Source organism: Podarcis tiliguerta (genome assembly GCF_965153285.1).
Source record: "Podarcis tiliguerta genome assembly, chromosome: 7".
In the NCBI taxonomy this organism is placed as follows: domain Eukaryota; kingdom Metazoa; phylum Chordata; class Lepidosauria; order Squamata; family Lacertidae; genus Podarcis; species Podarcis tiliguerta.
This window is the reverse complement of record NC_139540.1, coordinates 62,065,242-62,084,722: the sequence shown is the minus strand read 5'-3', so window position 1 is coordinate 62,084,722 and position 19,481 is coordinate 62,065,242. Positions and strand designations below refer to the sequence as shown.

The window sequence follows — 19,481 nt, the reverse complement described above, 5'->3', positions numbered from 1 at the left end:
CCCTCCGTTGCTCCGGCGCCGGCTCCGATCCTCTTCGCGATCCTCCCCTTCCCCTCGATTGGGCAGGCGCCGGCAGCGACGGGCGCCCGGATTGGCGCGAGGGAGAAGGGGAGGAGGAGAAAGAGGGCTGGGCTGAGCCCTGCGGAGCCGGGCAGCGTGTCGGCGGAAGGAAAGGTAGGCCTGGGCAGCAGGAAACGGGCGGCGGGGTGGGAAGAAACAGCGGCTAGGGCACAGGGGGGAAGGGAGAGGAGGCCTGGTCAAATGGGAGACGCAAAACCGGAGCGGGGCTTGGCGTGGACCTTTGTCCGAAAGCAGCGCTCCCCGCAAGAGGCCTGGGCAGCCAGTGTGCTTTTGCGCTTTTCCCCTTGCTGGCTGCTGCGGGCACCGCGTTGGGGACCCCGGAGTAGAGCCTCCGGGGGTTAGGAGCGTACAGTTTCGGACCTGGTTAAAAGGCAGGCCGCCTCCTATAGTTTGTGCTACCTCCTGAGTAGCCGGAGTTGAAGTCCAGCCTGGCGCGATCTTCTGTAGGATGTACACGCAGGATGTTGCTCTGTTGAGACGTATAATTTCCACGCTTTGTGCGAGTCCCCAGGCGGGGTTGTAGTCAAGTGTGCTGTGTGAAATGATCTGGAATAGTTGCATTCCTGGTTCTGTGCTCTATAGACTTAGTTGAGCAGTGTTTCTCAAACTTGGGTTCCTAGCAGTTGTTGGATGGTGGGTAAGGGTTCTAATTTTCAGCCTGCCAAACCCTGGAGATGGGTATTTGACTGGTTAAAAAGGGTTATGGTCAAATAATGGTCAAGTTCCTTAATGGCACCACCTCCAGATGACCTGTTTATACTGATTTGCTTGCGCAAATATTATTCCAAGTTATGGAGTTTTTGCTCTGGCTTCTTAACAGTTCTGCAACAATGAGCGTTCGCTCTAATTTGCTTCTGGAGTATTTACACGTCTTCCCATTGAATTGGTTCGTCTCACACTTCCCAGTGTAATTTCACCATCCTTTTCCTAATCCCAGAAAATCTTGTTGTTGTTTTTAAGGGATTGGACAGAGCACTTCAATCCGCTTTAATTGTTCAAGCCTAAATTCCCAGTATGTGCTTGAATCCTTCCTTCCAGAACAAGAACAATTGTTTTTATTTCATTTATTTACTATTTCATCATTCTTATAACCAACCCTTCCTCCCATAGGGAGGATGGCTTACAACAATAACAAAAAGCTAACAATGCTAAAATCATAATAAAACAGCCTTAACACAACAGTCGGACAACAATCAGTTATGGAATATTGTAACAGGTTGGGCCTACTACATGGATGCGTACAGCAAGCACACCACCCACCCACTCGCAATAAATAGTGTGTAAAACATTGTCTTATTGTACCATATATATTTTACAGGAAGTGGATCAGGGTTGTGTGCATTGGAGATCTTCTACTTGCCGCAATGAATTACAGGGTGAAAATTATGAGCAAAATAGTTCCAGGGCAATTTGATGATGCGGAATCTTCAGACAGGTAATGGAACAATAGAATTGTCAAAGTGATTTTTCAGGTGGTGTGAAAGAACAGACCTCCGCAGAGTCATCTTTCTGGAGAGGCTGTTTGAAGTATGGGGAGAAAAAGAGAGTAGCAATGTGATGTTGACACAGAAGAGCAGCAGAACATTTGGGGGTATTTTTTCCTTTCTTTTCCTAACCCGTCGTAGGTTGGGCCCAGTTTCCATAATGTACCACATTATGAAATGTGATTTTTTTCAAGGGTATGTTTCTCGTATGGACTTCCTGGGTTGCCTTCAGTTATAGGCAGTTTTTACAAAAGCTGCCATATCCTGTTTACAGTATCCAAGGCCTAATAATGAATCGTGCTTGTACTTTTGTTCCCAATTCCTCTTGCTGGATTTCTCGTGCATCTCCATTCATGGAGGGGTATCTATGATCCGATAATGTTATTTATAAGACTTTCAGCTAATTCACTTATCAATAAGGGAGATGCACAGAAATTTAGACCGGTGTGGATAAGTAGCCGAAAAACGTAACTGCCACCAATGCTGTTCTTCCCAGTAGTCAAGTGCCAACCTTCACAGTAGCTACTTTCTTTTAAAATGCAGATCAAATGAAAGGAAGGGAGGGGATGGAATCCAACAACCAAAGAAACACTGAATCTTACTACAGTAAAAAAAAAAAGAGGTTGCAAAGCTGTATTTCTCTTTTTTATTGTCTACGATATCTGTAATAATAATATACAGGATAAATCTATTTTGTTTCTGCCTACTTGCAAACTAAATTGAGTTATAGTAAAAGTTCAGAACTAATACACCCTACTTCAAAATTTCATCGGTTTCAACACTACCAATAGCCTTCTTCAGAAATTGTTGTGCACATACAGCATGCAGAAGAGGCTGTTGGGTCATCCTGCCTGCCCCTGACACCCATGCGCTCAGTGTGGGTGTCTGCAAAAGAAAAGCATGGACACATTGCTGCAAGACTGAGAATCCTCTTCACGTAAGGTTTCCAGTTGTGTGAAAGCATATTCACATAGCTGATGTGCCTAAGCCCATCTTTTACAGATGTGGGCATTGGAGGCATGGACATAGGAAGCTGCCACATACTGAACAGGATCATTCATTCCTCTATCACAGTATTTTCTACACTTAACAGCAGCAGATCTCCAGGGTTTTAAACTGGGACGTTTTCTGGAGATGCCTGGGATTGAACCACAAAGCGGATGCTGTACCACTGAGCCTTACATTCCTTGCAGAGGCATTCCCTCACAGTCTTTCAGGGGCAGGGTTTGCTGAGCATGAACCTTGGAAAGGCTTGCAGGTCACCTTGATACTTGTCCCCCTTCTTGTACACAAGAGGGGCAAGGGGGAATCTCCCAGGTGTGACACTGAGCCTCAAGGAAGCTTGGAAGATAGTCAGTGAACTTACCTGGGACGGCTAACAGCAAAGCAGCAATTAATCTGTGCTCCAAGGTACTATTTCAGTATAATAATAATACTGATGATTATGATGACGACAAGGAGCTAGTTGTACTGTGTTGCTGGCTTTGCGCAACTTGATGAGTTTACCGTGATTTTACTAAATACGTGCTTTTAAAATACATACGTTAGCGAACGCACACAGGCTTCGAAAGCAGCTGAAGAGGAGAAGGCAGTCTTTATAGCGCAGCAGCCACGTTTGTGTGAGGAAGCAGACGAGGGTGAATTGGATGAGAGTGGCGAGGAGGAGGAGGACGACAGCGATTGGGACTGGGACGATGCCATGGGGAAGCTCACGAAGCGAAATCCGTTATCTGCAGGCAGAAACCCTCAGGTATGTTCAAGGAATGTGTGGCTTGAGGGTGTCAACTTGTTGTTGCTCTTAAGTGAATTTTTAGATGGCCTCAGGTTTAGATCCTAGCTACACCTGGAGGGATGATAGGAATTGTAGTCCAACAACCTTTGGAGGGAAGCAGGTTTCCTGCCCCTGGACTGGACAACCTCCAAGGTCCTTTTTAACCCCATTTTCTGTAACTCTGTAATGAGGGATCTGGAGTGAGTTGCAGCATTGCACGCTCCCTCTTCCTCTGGTGCAAATATACCCCTCACTCCTCGGCATAACCATGGTTAAAGTGTTTATCAGAGCTTGACTTCACATGCTGATTGGGCTTTTGTACGCAGGTGGATGGTCTGCGAAATTTGCATGAGAAAGGATGGGTTGTGCAAGCATGATGTCCGGATTGTATAGCTCTGGTTATGAGATCGGGAGTACGATTGTGTGACGGGGTTTCTTTTTTTGTGTTTTTGTTTCAGGCCAATAAGCAAATTCCTAGCTGCAACGCGGCCAAAATGTCCACTCCTACAGATAAGGCCCTAAGAAAGTTTGAGAATAAAATCAATCTAGGTAAGAGCAGTCATTCTCGTTTTCTAGAACTAGGTATTTGCTAAGGACTGTGCCGAATAGCCATATTGGCTGGGTTGAAGTTGGTGAATCCACGTGTGTCACACTCCCTAATGTAACTCATCAGTATGAGTTTAAGAACTGCAGACAGGCACACACAGCCTGAAAATGTGTTTCTCAGGCTCTGTGCTCCTGCCTACCTACACCTTTGAGGTCACCCCCCCCCCCAGCTCATGCAAGGGGGCACAGGACTTGATCATCTGTAGGGCTGGCTGATGTATCTCGGTGGGGAGGAAGAAACAGTCGAGATACATTCCAGAGTCAGAAATATATCAGTATATCATGGTATTTAGCTGCTGATATATCACGATGCTGAAAACCAGCCCTGCTTGAAAAGACTATACAGTGGTACCTTGGGTTACATATGCTTCAGGTTACAGACGCTTCAGGTTACAGACTCCGCTAACCCAGAAATAGTACCTCGGGTTAAGAACTTTGCTTCAGGATGAGAACAGAAATCATGCTCTGGCGGCAGCGGGAGGCCCCATTAGCTAAAGTGGTGCTTCAGGTTAAGAACAGTTTCAGGTTAAGAATGGACCTCCGGAATGAATTAAGTTCTTAACCCGAGGTACCACTGTACCGTAATGGTAACCATTGGGTGGCCGCGGTGGGGGGGATTAACTTGATCTTTTTCTTTTTAAGCTATTCTTTTTTAATCATATTTTCTGTGTAGCACGTTGCACACTATGGCTGTCACAGGACAAGGATGCTGTGGCCCTCCTGATGTTGCTTGACTACAACTGCCGTCATCCCTGATGATTGGTTACGCTGGATAGGGTAGATAAATGTTGTGAGTCCAACAACATTGGGAGAGCTACAAGTTCTCTCATTCTGATACAGCCCATTCTCTGTCTGCACAACAGCAGGTATCACCGAACCTTCCTCCATTTGCAGGTCCTGCATCCCACAGCACACCCTTAGTTACTTCTGTAGCAAACCTTAAGTTCCTTTGGCCACAGGAAGAGAGAAGGAAGTTATTCATACCAGATTTCTTCTTCAACACCCCAGTATATTCATGGCTATGTGAGAGCAATGTAATAGACATCTCTTTTGTGTGCCATTGTCTGAAACCTTAGGAGGGTGTTGGAGGAGACTCTAAGAGTGTGGCCTAGTTCTCTGTATTGTTCACTTCCTGCCGAAATAGCAGGCCTGAAACTACAGTGGTACCTCTGATTACTTATTAATTTGTTCTGGAGGTCCGTTCTTAACCTGAAACCATTCTTAACTTGAGGTACCACTTTAGCTAATGGGGCCTTATGCTGCCGCCGCGTCACTGGTGCACAATTTCTGTTCTCATCTTGAGGTAAAGTTCTTAACCCGAGGTACTACTTCCAGGTTAGCGGAGTCTGTAACCTGAAGTGTTTGTAACCCGAGGTACGACTGTACTTGTGTTTAAATGATTTTTGGACTAAAAAGAAGCCGAACATAGTACCTTTGTTGTGGGTAATGGCTTTATTTTACAGACATCGCAACAAGGACATTTTTCTTGATGTGTCTTGGATAAGGAGTGTGACCCATTTTCAAGCTGCAGAGTCAGAAGCTAGTTTTAAATTGAGAGGTGCGGGTAGGCGAAAGAGGAATGTATTGGTGTTAATTTCCTTATATGTTTGTGTTTTCCCCCTTCAAGACAGGCTACACTTTGCTGACTCTGTTATAAATAAAGTTACTGAGAAGTCCAGGCAGAGAGACGCAGAAATGTAAGTAGTGAGGATGACACATTTGTATTTCAGTATTATCCAAATGAAGCATAGTGGACCATGAAATTCCTTTGTTTCCACTAGGTACCGGGTGAAAGACAAGTCAGACCGAGCGACAGTGGAACAAGTAAGTCACGCAAAGTATCAGACAGTTGCAAAAAAAATCCCCATTTAAATAAAAATCAAGAGTCCTCACCTTTTTAAAAAAGCAAACTGACGTAATAAAATGATTCAACCACATTTACTCAGAAGTAAGTCCTGAAGAATTCTGTAGTGGTTGTGCATAGCTCTGTAGCTTTTAGTGTGCTATTGTCTTCCACTTTTGCTTAATCTTGGTATTTACTTACTCCATTTTAATCAACCATTTTTACTGTGATTTATTGTTCTAATTCTTGGCTTGGCTTTAGGAGCTAACCTAACACTTAGCTCCTAAAAAAACCCAATGCTCTTAGCTCTCTTTGTGTTTTTATTATTTTATATAATCTTATATGCAAGAATTTTGACGGGAGCAATAAATGCAAGAGAAAAGTTTCTGGGGAGCAGTTCCAAGTAATGCCATTTCATAGGGCTGTTTTGTTGCTTTCCTGAGGTTCTGGATCCAAGGACTAGAATGATTCTGTTCAAGATGCTAACCAGAGGTGTCATATCGGAGATCAATGGCTGCATCAGCACAGGAAAAGAGGTTGGTTTCACCGCAAAAAGAGCCGGCTATAGTAATCTGTTTAACACCATTAGACTAAAAAGAGGGTCCCAATTAAACACACAACACATTTTCAAAATACAAATAAAAACCAAATTGGTTCAAACTCAAGTTATTATGTAAGCGGCAGACAGTTATACAGTATAAGCATGCAAAGACAATGGAGAGGTTGTACACGACACTAAACAATGTTTTAGTGTTACGATTGTGAGCTGCAGTTGGGTGATTTCTTCCTTCTACTCTCAATCAATGCTGTGAGAAGATTAGAAGCAGAATCCTGGTCATTGTAACACAGAACATAATGTAATCCAGCCTGTGAATTCTGAGCTTTAAAAATAATTACCTTTTGGAGGGTCAGATCCAGCTTGCAAGCTGCCAGTTAGAAGTCCCTGTGCTGGATGATTGATCTTATTTACCGTATTTTTCCGTGTATAAGACTAGGTTTTCCCCCTTAAAAATAATGTCAAAAATTAAGGGGGTGTCTTATACACGGGACCATCTCCCCCCATTTTCTTAAATCTGAGTCCCCCAAAATAGGGGGCGTCTTATACATGGGGGCGTCTTATAGACGGAAAAATACGGTAATAAGTGGGCTTGGTATGTGCAGCAGTGTAGCAGAACAGGATTCATTTTGTGAGAACTTTACATCCATCTTCATTATGTTCATGAAAGGAATCTTGTTCTGCGTGCTTCATGCAAATTGTGTGCATCATTGGCGCCATGGTTTGCACATGCATGCAGAAGTATGCAGGTATGTCCCCACATGCCTCTCCTGTTCATGATCCAAGTCTTTGGGGACTGAAAATGTAAACAGAAATGTGGTTCTGCGCAGGTGCCTTCTGGAATAGGGCTGCACAGGTACAGTGGAACCTCGTGTTACGTACCGCCCTCCTTGCGAACACTTCGGGTTACGAGCTCCGCTAACCTGGAAGTAGATGCTCCAGGTTGTGAACTTTGCCCCGGGATGCGAGCGCAAGTTGTGTGGCGGCGGCAGCAGGAGACGCCATTAGCGAAAGCGTGCCTCATGTTAAGAACGGTTTTGGCTTAAGAACGGACCTCCGGAACGAATTACGTTCGTAACCGAAGGCACCACTGTACTGACCTGTTAGCCTTGTATTTTGGCTTGCTTAGTCCTTAATAACCTGGTTTTTGTAGGCCAGTTAGGCAGTAGGACCTATTGGTTTCTTGAGCTGCCTTCAGCTTGGTGGATTAAGTAGACTTTTGTAGTATAGGATCTCCTTGGATTGTAATCTTAAAACTATGGGGTTTTTTTTAGCAACAGGGTCTTTATCCTTGAATAAAGATCAGATGATACATACCTTGATAAATTTTTGTTTTGCCCATTTGCAATTTGCTAGGCTAATGTATATCATGCCAACACAGCAAACGGAGAGAACAGAGCCATAAAGATTTATAAAACGTCTATACTGATGTTTAAAGATCGGGATAAGTATGTGAGTGGAGAGTTCAGGTGAGTCTGAGATTTTAATTTTTACTTATGTGTGCAGGCTTACTTGACGTTTTCCATAACAATAATTTCCATGCTGGGGTTTTTTATAATTGCATTTGCCTGTTGTTTTTTCTTCAAGGTTTCGCCATGGCTACTGTAAAGGAAACCCAAGAAAAATGGTCAAGACGTGGGCAGAAAAAGAAATGAGGAATTTAACAAGGTGACCTTTTTTTCAAACATTTTGGCCAAGGCTTTGTTCCCATACGCCAACTTTCATCAACCTCGTGCCCTCCAGCTGTTCCAGCCTACAACAGCCACCAGGCACAGAGAGTTGTAGTCCAGAACACCTTTGCAAAGGCTGCTATGCTCCATTTTGTAGTGGATCAAATGAACATTTTAATGGGCTCCCTTGGGAAATTAAAATGGAATCCTAGGGTTTGAAGAGACGAGAATTTTGCTAACCCCAGTCCCTTCTCCCATAGATGAACATTCCCATTTCCCCACAAGTCATGCTTACCTTTCTGACAGATAAATGGAGTCTTTTTTGTGCTATAACTATTAATGGGCTTAAAAAAAAAACTTAGAACATTTTAGTAAATGTTACAAGTGTTTTTAAAAAAACCCTGCATGCTGGATAATGTTATTTCTGGGGGCCTTTTTTTTTTGTAGGTTACATACAGCCCAAATTCCATGCCCAGAACCTATTATGCTCAGAAGTCACGTTCTTGTTATGAGCTTTATTGGCAAAAATGACATGTAAGTATACTCAGAAACTTTGTTCGTGTTTGTGTATTTTTTTATATAAAGAAATCACTTTATTAGCAATTCAATCCTGTGTCTCTCTAGTCAGAAGCAAGTTCATAGCTCTGTTACTGAGTTTTCTCATCTATCTATCTATCATCTATCAATCTCAAAAAAAATGCTCTTGTATTGTCATGTAGTTCAGACAGGGCTGTCTCATTATTGCTTGTGGGGGGGAGCCTAAATAATTAAAATCTGAAAGCAAACGGGGAGAAAAATAATATAATTTGTTAGATGTGAATACAGTGGTACTTTGGTTTTCTAATGTAATCCATTCCGGAAGACCGTTCAAGTTCTGAAATGTTCAAAAACCAAGGCGCAAAGGGTGGTCTGCACATTTAATAAACAAATATGAGAAAAATAACATATGCACTCAGTGGGAGCTGTGTGGCATGTTTGACTTCCAAGGCGTGTTAGAAAACCGAAGTGTTTACTTCCGGGTTTACAGCGTTCGAAAACTGAAACGTTTGTCAACAGAGACGTTCAAAAACCGAGGTACTACTGTACATACTTGATTAGCTTACCCCACCCATTAGAAATTACATTAGGATAAGCAAATACAAAAGACACATGCGCAAAGGAAATGAGAGAGATGTCTACTGAAATAAAACAAATAGTGATAATAATAGTAACTGTGATAGAGAGGTAGATAGATAGAAGACACCATAGAAGGGAAAAAAGGAAAGAATAAGAAAAAAGTAGGGGAAGGGAGGGGAATAGGTGTGTGTGTGTGTGTGTGTGTGTGTGTGTAATGCAGTGGAGAATTATTCAGAAGTCAGGTACAGTGGTACCTCGGGTTACATACGCTTCAGGTTACAGACTCCGCTAACCCAGAAATAGTGCTTCAGGTTAAGAACTTTGCTTCAGGATGAGAACAGAAATTGTGCTCCGGCGGCAGCGCAGCAGCAGGAGGCCCCATTAGCTAAAGTGGTGCTTCTGGTTAAGAACAGTTTCAGGTTAAGTACAGACCTCCGGAACGAATTAAGTACTTAACCTGAGGTACCACTGTATTTGAAAATAGGTTACAAGGGGAGGTGTTGTCTTTGGCCCTTTCTTCCAATAGCTTATGCCTCCGAATACCAGTCTCTGAGAATTGCAATTGGGGGGAGTGCTGTAACACTCTGGTCCTGCTTATGAGCTTCCCATGGACATTTGGTTGACCATTGTGGGAAATGGGACATTGGACTCGATGGGCCTTTGGCCTGATCCAGCAGAGCTCGCATTCTGTTAGCCAAAGTGGGTATGGTATTGGAGAAGGAGGACAGCTGTTGATTATATTCTGGTTTTTCCCCCCTTCTCTCTCTCCTTTTCCTTTTGATCCAAGGCCTGCTCCATTGTTGAAAAACGCCCAGCTGTCGGAATCCAAAGCTCGGGAGTTGTATCTGCAAGTCATACAATACATGAGAAGAATGTACCAAGATGCCAAGCTCGTTCATGCAGATCTCAGTGAATTTAACATGCTGTATGTTTTAAATAAGCTGAACGTTGATACTTCTTTCATCCGTATATGTTACCTTGCACAATTCTGCCCTGGAGCTAGGGTGTTGTCCTCCTGGCTCCACAGCCTGTGAATTTGAAAGATGATTTGTGCCATTGTTACACAAGAGCTCTTTAAAAATTGGTGCAGTTTCCAAGACACAAAATGAAAAACGAAAAGCTGAATTTATCCTACAAAATGAGGTCAATTGTAAATGAGCTTCTATTCTCCTTTTTTCCTGAAACCATTTTGGGGGTTCAGTGAAGGTTGGCTATTTTTCTGCAGTATAAAAATAAATATGTATAGCAAGAGATGTAATTGGACTTGGATCAAGCATCTTTTGCCATCCTAAGATTCAGGTGTTTGACATGCTCCTTCGTCTCTGTTTCCAAGGTTTCCCTAAAGTTAAAACCTTGGTCAAGTATCTTTTATAAGTCTCTATCCAGCTTTTCATGGATCTTAAAGACATCTGCGCTTAGATTCTCCTGCCTCGCCTTCCTTGGTACGCAGGCTTATGGCGAGAAATAAGAAATGAGATTAAGAAAATATCTAAAATGCATTGATCGCCTTTGTTTGTATCTTCTGATCTGCCCTCTGCTTTCAAGTAGAAAAAAATAATAAAATAATAATAATTAAATGCATTTTTATTTAAGTAAACAAAACAATCATAGGGCATACAGTGGTCTTATTTCACAGAAATGACTTGTGCTTTACATTAGCTGAAATTCTAATGACCTCCCTCTTTCACTCTAAGTGGTAGAACGTTCCGTAAAAAGTCCCTAGTAAACTTTCAGACGCGGGTGGCGCTGTGGGTAAAAGCCTCAGCGCCTAGGGCTTGCCAGTCGAAAGGTCGGCGGTTCGAATCCCCGCAGCGGGGTGCGCTCCCGTTGTTCGGTCCCAGCGCCTGCCAACCTAGCAGTTCGAAAGCACTCTCGGGTGCAAGTAGATAAATAGGGACCGCTTACTAGCGGGAAGGTAAACGGCGTTTCCGTGTGTGGCTCTGGCTTGCCAGAGCAGCGATGTCACGCTGGCCACGTGACCCGGAAGTGTCTCCGGACAGCACTGCCCCCCGGCCTCTTGAGTGAGATGGGCGCACAACCCTAGATTCTGTCAAGACTGGCCCGTACGGGCAGGGGTACCTTTACCTTTACTAAACTTTCAGAAACAGCAGTAATAACGATAGCATTGTGTTGCTTATTCCCACGTCTCCAGGTATCACAGTGGTGAGGTATACATCATAGATGTGTCCCAGTCGGTGGAACACGACCACCCACATGCTTTAGAATTCCTGAGGAAAGATTGCTCTAACATCAACGGTGAGCTCCAGCTAAGGAACATCAACATCCTGGATATCTTGAATATTTTTGTGTGCATGATTTAATCCCCTGCCACTTGACAGATTTGCATGCATGGATCTGATCCCGATTGCTCATACATACAGTTTTGAATGGGCACTGGTATAGATTTTCCTGCAAATTAAAATTATTATTGAGTTATCTCGAATGATATTTCGACTCGGATATGCTTTGGAGATTGGTTGCTTCAACATCCACTGCCCAGGATAACTCTTGAGGACTCCACCAAATAACAGAGTTATTCTAGTAATAATAAATAATAATAAATTTTATTTATATCCCGCCCTCCCCAGCCGAAGCTGGGCTCAAAGCGGCTAACAACGGTAAAACGATAAAACATTCTAAAACCATTTCATTCTAAAATTAATTCCAATCAAATTAATGGCAACCATTGGGCTAGAAGTTCTGTGAGGATTGCCAAAGGAGGGAGTCAGGCTGTGCCCTGGCCAAAGGCCTGGTGGAACAGCTTTGTCTTGCAGGCCCTGCGGAAAGATGTAATTTTTTTTTATTTTACAAGAGTTCAGATATTCCACACTGCATTTGGTTTGCATAGGTGCTAATATCTTATGTTGCCTTTGGTCGTTTCTGGCAGATTTTTTCCGGAAGTACAATGTTGCGGTGATGACGGTGAGAGAACTCTTTGAATTCGTTACCGATCCATCTATTACTAACGAGAACATGGATGCTTACCTTGAAAAGGTAAAGCTTTAGAGATTTTGCCTCTGTGGGAAAGCATTAGGAGGGAAGAAATAAGTTCAGCTCTCCTACAATTCTCTTTTTATAAATGAAAGCTGATCTAGCTATTGTGTATAGCAATGATGTTGTTTTTGCAAAGGTTTCTGCATCCTGCTATAGATACACATACACTGCTGATGAAATATGAAGGGTGGGAAAAAAGTGTGTCTGTTTCGGTCCTTTCCCACAAACTCATAACGTCTGCATTCTTGGTCTAGTACTCTACCCTAATTCTCAGAGTTAACCTTCCCCAACTTGGTGCCCTCCTGTTGTTTTGGACTACAGCTCAAATTATCCCTGACCTAACTGAGGGCGGTTGGAGCTATATAAGGTTGAAGACTTAGCCACTCAATTCAGCCAGTTGCTTATTTGTACTGTATTCTTCTACTCATATGGAGTGGCTTTACAACATAAAATGCACAACAGAAGTACAGCATGTACATTAAAAATGCTAATAATAAGTAAAGTTTAAAAAAACACAATGAGGACAGCAATAGTCAAACTTTTAAAGGATTATAAGTCTGAAAAAAAAAAGGTTTTAATAGCAATGAAAAGAAGGCACGGAGAACAGGGGGTTTCCACAGGACATGTATTAAGACGTCCAAAGCTGATTTTGAAGCATGGGAAGTTCTGTATCGGACGTCAGAGTTGTTAAGGTAACCAGAACCTGGACAGTTTAGAGCTTTGAAGGGTAAAATTAGCAGTTTTAATTGAGCCCAGATGAAAGAGGCATCCAGTGAATTTGAGAAAGAATAAAGAGTTTACATGCTCTGAACAAAAGTCTGGCCTGCACGTTTTTGACCAATTCAAATTTCCCATCTGTTTTTAAAGGCAGTCCCTTGTAGAAAGCCTATTCTGGGACAGGGACAGCCCCGCTGGGAGAGGTAGCGGTGACTGAAATAGGAAGAGCTATTTCTGAGGGCTACGTGGAGAGCATTTAGGTCTTGGCGGCCTTTGAGTGACTGTTAAAAGTCTTGCATTATATCCTGTAGGCAATGGAAATATCGTGTGAGAGGACAGAGGAGGAAAGGTCCAATCAGGATAATGTGGATGAAGAGGTAAGCCAGAGCCTGGATTTCCTCCCCATCTTCTGTATCTGTTGTGTCTCTTCTGTACTTTGACAATTTTCTGCAGTGTCTTTATTATAAATGTTTTTACAGTATCTAAATGCCCGTGAGATTTTTGGCCTCACAGTCTTTCTCTTTCTATACTTGAGTGTTTCCACCTGTTCCCAAGTGGCCCCTCATGTGGACTACACGATGGCAGTGTTCCCACATCCTGCCAAACCATGGTTTCTCGTGTTGTTGTCTGTATGGCATAGTGGTTAACACTAACCATGGTTGGTTTCACAAAAGCCAGCATTAACCACAGGTTGGGTTGTCAAAACGAACCATACTTTGTGGGTCCAGATGGCACTACAAGCTGTCATGGCTTAGCATGATGTGGTAATGTGACCAGTGTAGGAATACAGTGATCACAGATAAGGTTTCTAATCATGCCAACTGTTAAATATGTTGACATAATTACAACAATTGTTACTGGCCAAATCTAGGCCACCTGATTTCCATGTTGCCTGTCCATGTAAACATATTCCTGAGAACCAAACTAGACATAATGTCAGAGGTTGACGATTTTTGCTGATGTAGTCGTATACTCTTTATTAAAACTTCGGTATTGCAGAACTGAATGAATGTTTGTGGTTATTTCGTCTTGTTAGGTGTTCAAGAAAGCGTATATCCCAAGAACTCTGACTGAAGTTAAGAACTACGAGAGGGATGTTGACATAATGATGAAGCTGAAGGAGGAAGAGACAGCCTTAAATGTGCAGCAAGATAATGTAAGTATCCTTGGACTATGTGGAATTTGAGGTTGCACATACAGTGGTACCTCGGGTTAAGTACTTAATTCGTTCTGGAGGTCCGTTCTTAACCTGAAACTGTTCTTAACCTGAAGCACCACTTTAGCTAATGGGGCCTCCTGCTGCTGTCATGCTGCCAGAGCACGATTTCTGTTCTCATCCTGAAGCAAAGTTCTTAACCTGAGGTAATATTTCTGGGTTAGCGGAGTCTGTAACCTGAAGCGTATGTAACGTGAAGCGTATGTAACCCGAGGTACCACTGTACTGACCAGAACATGGCACGATACACTGTAATGATGGTAGCAAGCTTGTAATAAAACAATGTTCCTAAAGGAAACCTCTCAGTCTTTTCTTCCTCTATTTAAAGTTCCACAATTACAGCCTCAGTTGGTCTCAGAAATGGTAGATTATGACTATAAAAGGGATGGTCATTATGTAAATACTGGGACAGGTTACCTAAGGGACAGCCTCATACTATATATCCCTGCCTGTTAATTGCTGCTCAGATAAGGCACTGCTGAGAGTAGTGTGTGCCCCAGAGTTATGCTTAGTTTGTACTAGAAACAGGGGCTTTTAGCATTCCGGCTGCAGCCCTCTGGAATATGTTACCAATTGAAATCAGAGAAGCGCCTAGCATCTTTATGTTCAGACATCTACTGCAAGCGTGTGTTTTTTTGTCTATGAAAGCATGCCCTGAAGGGGTGACACAATCATTCTATCAAATTTTATTTGTTTATCTTGTGAAAAGGTTTTTCGTTGTTTGTAGAAATTGCTTTAGTTTTCGTAAAGACTTTGTGATTTTTGTGTCTGTTTTATTTCATTTGGACTCCTTCAGTGGCTTGAGGCTATGAATCAGTTTATAAATCTGTATGCATTAATGAATGAATGTCTGTATTCACAGAACAGTAGGGTGTTAATGGGCACACTGAGTACTTGACGCAGTGATCAGTGCTTTGTGTCAACTGAGCCAATGTAATGTAATGGGTAGGCTGAGGGACATAGACTGGAGACATCCAACTTCATATTGCTGCTTCCCCAAAAGGCTCATTGAGAAGGATTACCAGGATAATATATATGAAGCCCTTGGACATTTGAAGTGTGCTATATAAATGCAAACGTTTATTCCAGGTTTCTTATATTTATTTCCTATGCAGATTCTCTACCAGACTGTGACAGGGTTAAAGAAGGATTTATCAGGTGTCCAGAAGGTAAGTCTGAGATTGTATTCTTCCGTGTGAAAAGATCACTTTGTATGAAGCTTCTCACAAGATTGAATTTGCATTGTATGTATGTATTAGGGAAATATGGAAATATGGAATGTTTTGTTTCTATTAGCTGAAATATCCTAGTCTATGGAATCATAAGCTTGTGTCAAACATCATACCAAACAATACACAATCAGCAGGTGATGGCTTAGATCTGTTTGTCTGCCTTCATTTTTCCAACCCTCGGCTTCATAAATCCATACTTGCCTCTCCATGGTTTAGCAACCTCTGGAGGTAGGGCTGTGGTTTGTGATTTGTTACAAATGAGTGACACTGACTAGCAATAGTTTACAAACCCATTTCAAGCCGTAGTTTGCAAATTCAGGCATCTTTCCAAACCATAGCAAACCTCCCTTTCACCATGAATTGGCATGCCATTGTAGAACTGGAAGAAGCCTTGTGGGTTATCTAGCCTCTTCCTTCGTAAAAAGCAGGATTCCCTAGTTTGATATTGGAATTGTTCTTCCAAATCTCCAACTTTTCCTGAGCAGGTTGGACCCTTGCCTAATTAATCTCCGAGTTTAGAAATGGTTACCTAGTATCCATCCTAAGGCTGCTTTGCTTTCACTAGAATCAAATTGCATATTGTCTTTACAGCGACCTTTTAGCTACTAGAACAGTTCTTCTTGTGATGATATACAATACCTAGTTTGCTTGTTCACGTTCATTACTTGATTACTTTATGCTTGATGATGCAACTGACTTCACAGGGGGGGGGAATCATTGTGTTTGAGGCAATGTGAGCAGATACAAAAACTTGGCTGTGAGGGTAGATTTGTGATGGTTCATTGATGATCCATGTGTTCAACCAGCTGTTGAGGCAAGAATACGGAACCTGATGCTCTCCAGATGTTGTTGGACTCCCAGTTCCCATCATTCCTGACCATTGGCCATGATGGCTGGGGCTTATGAGAATCGTAGCCCAACAAGCCCTGGAGGGCTCAGATTCTTCATTCTTGGGTCTCCAGCTAGTTTTGAAATACAACTCCCATCAATCCTAGCTTGCAGCTGGAGACCCAAACTTGGGAAACCCTGGCTTAGAGTACCCTTCTCCAATGTAATACTCTCCAGATATTTTAGATTACAATTCCCATCATCCCCTGCTAGCATGGCTAGGGATAATGAGAGTTTTGATCCAAAATATCTGGAGGGCTCCAGGTTGTTATGGGTGTATATATATATATATATTCCTCTGAGGGAAAAGTACAGCAATTGTATAAATTGGTATGTGAAGAAAAAGAGAGTTCAGCAATGTATGTTGACTCCTTTGTGAACTTACAAAAACAATTAGATTTAAGTGAGAACGAAGAAGAATTCTCCAGAATTGTTGTGCATCCAGCGTTATTTCCTATGGAGCTTTTCTTGACACTTTGAAGTCCAGAACTAGAATGACACAATTATGTTGTCTGCCTTTTAGGTGCCTGCTCTCCTTGAAAATACAGAGGAGGCAGAATCTGATTCAGAGGACAATGACAGTTCTGACCATTCAGAGTTGGGCTGCAAAGAGCAGGAAGAAGAATCTGTCCATCCTAAAGATCGACCTGCTGAAACCAGCGTGGATAAAAAGGTTAGTTGTTCAGATGCACCTTCCGTGGCGGAGTGCGTGCTTTGTGTGTGCTAAAGATTTCAGGTTCAGTCTTTGGGATCTGTAGCTAGGGCGAGAGAGAAACCTCGTCTCAATGCCCAGAGAGCCATTGCTGAGACAATACTGGGCTAGATGGGGCCAGTGGCATTAAAAACCCAATTGCGCAGCATTAAAACATAAACATTCATAAATAAAACCTGTAATATTCTCTGAGGCCACTTGGTCACTTAGGCCTATTATTCACAATATTTTCTTTTTCCAGGAACGGAAGAAGATAGCCAAAGAGGCTCAGAGAGAGAAGAGGAAAAACAAGACCCCAAAGCACGTGAAGAAACGGAAAGAGAAGACTGCAAAAATGAAAAAGGGCAAATAAATCATGGCTGCCATTTCTAATGGGCAGCCTTAGCCATTCGTGATTTAATGGGTCGCTGTTTCGATAGTAAAATAAACCCCATGGGCCATTTATTTTGGTGGCCACCAAAGGAACAATGTGAAAGGGACATACTGTTACCAGTCACCGAGATTCGCTTGTTTACCCATGCATATAGTCTATAGCTCACACCAGGAAAGTCTTCTTGGTGGATAAATAAAAACAAATGGAATCCTTTTAAGGCAGTTGGCCAGTCCAGAGAAATTTACGCAAGTTATATTTTGCAGTTTAGTAGTGTGAACAGCCAGAGCAATGCCAGATTCCTTTTTCATGCTCCAAAGCAGATTCACATGCATATGTAAATAATAATGTGTATAGTGAGGAATATGCATACTCATGAATTAAAACTAACCGTTACATTGGAACTGCTGCAGTTTGTCTCGTGCACAGCGATGAAAATTGTCTACCCATTCATCATAATCCACAGTATTGATGGTGTGCTGGAAGAGGGTAGGGAAGGAAAACAGCCAAGCTTGGAAAGGTGGTTGATCATCCTCACTCTTGGCTGTGTCTGGATTTGTGTTGGCCTAGAATGGGATGGACTATGGGAAGGAACAGCAGTGCTTATTGCAGTACCTCGTTCCTGCTGTTCATCAGCAAGTGAAGGGTTAAAGAGTGGGATCCTCCTCCTGCCTGATGGGAGAAAACCAGCAAAGCTCTACTAACTGGACAGCTAAATTAAATCCTCGCCTTCTCTTTTGGAAATGTGTCATTTATTTCTCGATCGGCTTGTGACACTTCAGTGACCTTATTCGGACATAACAGTAAGCCAAATTATAGCTTACAGTAGTATAAGCAAATAAGGTGTGCTGATGCAATAAGAAAATCATGACATCTTCCATGCTCCTGCTGCACTACCAGGAAGTAAGCCATGGTTTGGCTTAGTGTTACATAGGAACTTTTGGTTTGTTGGAGAAACTACCATGAGTTCAGGCTTGAATATAATGCTATGGCAAACCATGGCTTTGCTTCTGATAGCATGGCAGCTGTACAGGAGGCCAAATGGCCAGCATTTTCTGACTTGATCATTCATGGTGAAGCATTTGTGCTAATCTGGTTTAGCATTATGTACAAACTGGGCCAGTGATACTTGCTTTGTGTTTAATTCTTCTGTGATAAATTTTTGTTCCTTCGGCTTCCTGGTTGTTAGAAGTACAGCTGTACTTTGGTTTTCAAATGCCTTGGGAGTGGAACGTATTGACTCCCGAACGATTGAAAACCGGAAGTGGTTGTTCTGGTTTTCGAAAGTTCTTTGGAACCCGTATGTCCAACACAACTTCCACGGCTTCCGATTGGCTGCAGGAGCTTCCTGCAGCCAATCGAAAGCTGCGCTTTGGTTCCTGAACATTTTGGAAGTCGAACAGACTTCCAGAATGGATTCCATTCGACTTCCAAGGTACCACTGTACTTGTTCAAATGGTAAAACTTGGAAGAGCAGCTTTTTCCATCTTCAGTGAGAGTGGATACGTGCAGACTGAAGATCTGTGATACGTAAGAGCAATAATCTATTTGGATCTTGTTGTGTAAGTGTTACCATTTCTTTTCAAAATATTTGAAATCAGAGTTCAGAGAACAAGCACTGCTGTGTTGTTTGGGGCACAATTCTGCAGATGTGCCTACAGTGTTTAGGCTAAACAAATGCAATGCAAACTATAACTACAGTGGTATATTTATCTGGTTCGGCCTTTTAAGGAGCCAGAGTGCTCAAACAGCTGCACACAATAATGTTTTATATACCTTACCGATGGTGCCCTTCTGTTTTAAAATAAACCTGAAAATATTCTCTGTATGGGTACTGAGTCTATAATTAAAGGACTAAATAAATTCATGGGCTACCAGTTGCACTTTGGATTCCAATAACGAATTCAATCCCAATAAATGTTCATTTTTTTAAAAAAACCCTCTTTGTTTTGCTGTAAAATATGAATAACACTGCAGTTGTGAAGTCAAACAAAATAATTGCTTCTGAGATGAGGGCTGAGCCCAATAACATTAGTTTACGCCACTTTTAAAATAAAAAATAAATTGCAGAACAGATAGCCTAAAAACCTTTGAATAGTGCAAGTACCATCATGGACTAGATTGTTCACATATTCCAGAACAGTTGCAGTGTTTTCAATGAGACTGTCCTGAAGTAAAATGGATTGTGTCACAGTCTACACTTTCATGCATATTTGGTGTGATAT

The 19,481-nt window shown here is 42.4% G+C and overlaps 1 protein-coding gene across 1 annotated transcript; it reads left to right on the top strand.

The window, feature by feature from the left end:
• Positions 1–36: 36 nt before the first annotated feature.
• RIOK1 (RIO kinase 1) lies at positions 37–19,194 on the top strand. Its single transcript, XM_083449492.1, has 18 exons — positions 37–174; positions 1,400–1,516; positions 3,114–3,315; positions 3,795–3,885; positions 5,570–5,639; positions 5,724–5,766; positions 6,229–6,321; positions 7,698–7,810; positions 7,929–8,009; positions 8,459–8,545; positions 9,915–10,052; positions 11,280–11,383; positions 12,015–12,121; positions 13,150–13,215; positions 13,875–13,994; positions 15,170–15,223; positions 16,698–16,847; positions 17,128–19,194. The coding sequence occupies exons 2-18, from the start codon at positions 1,446–1,448 to the stop codon at positions 17,236–17,238; spliced, it is 1,701 nt and encodes a 566-aa protein (XP_083305618.1). The 5' UTR covers positions 37–174; positions 1,400–1,445; the 3' UTR covers positions 17,239–19,194.
• The last annotated feature ends 287 nt before the right edge of the window (positions 19,195–19,481 follow it).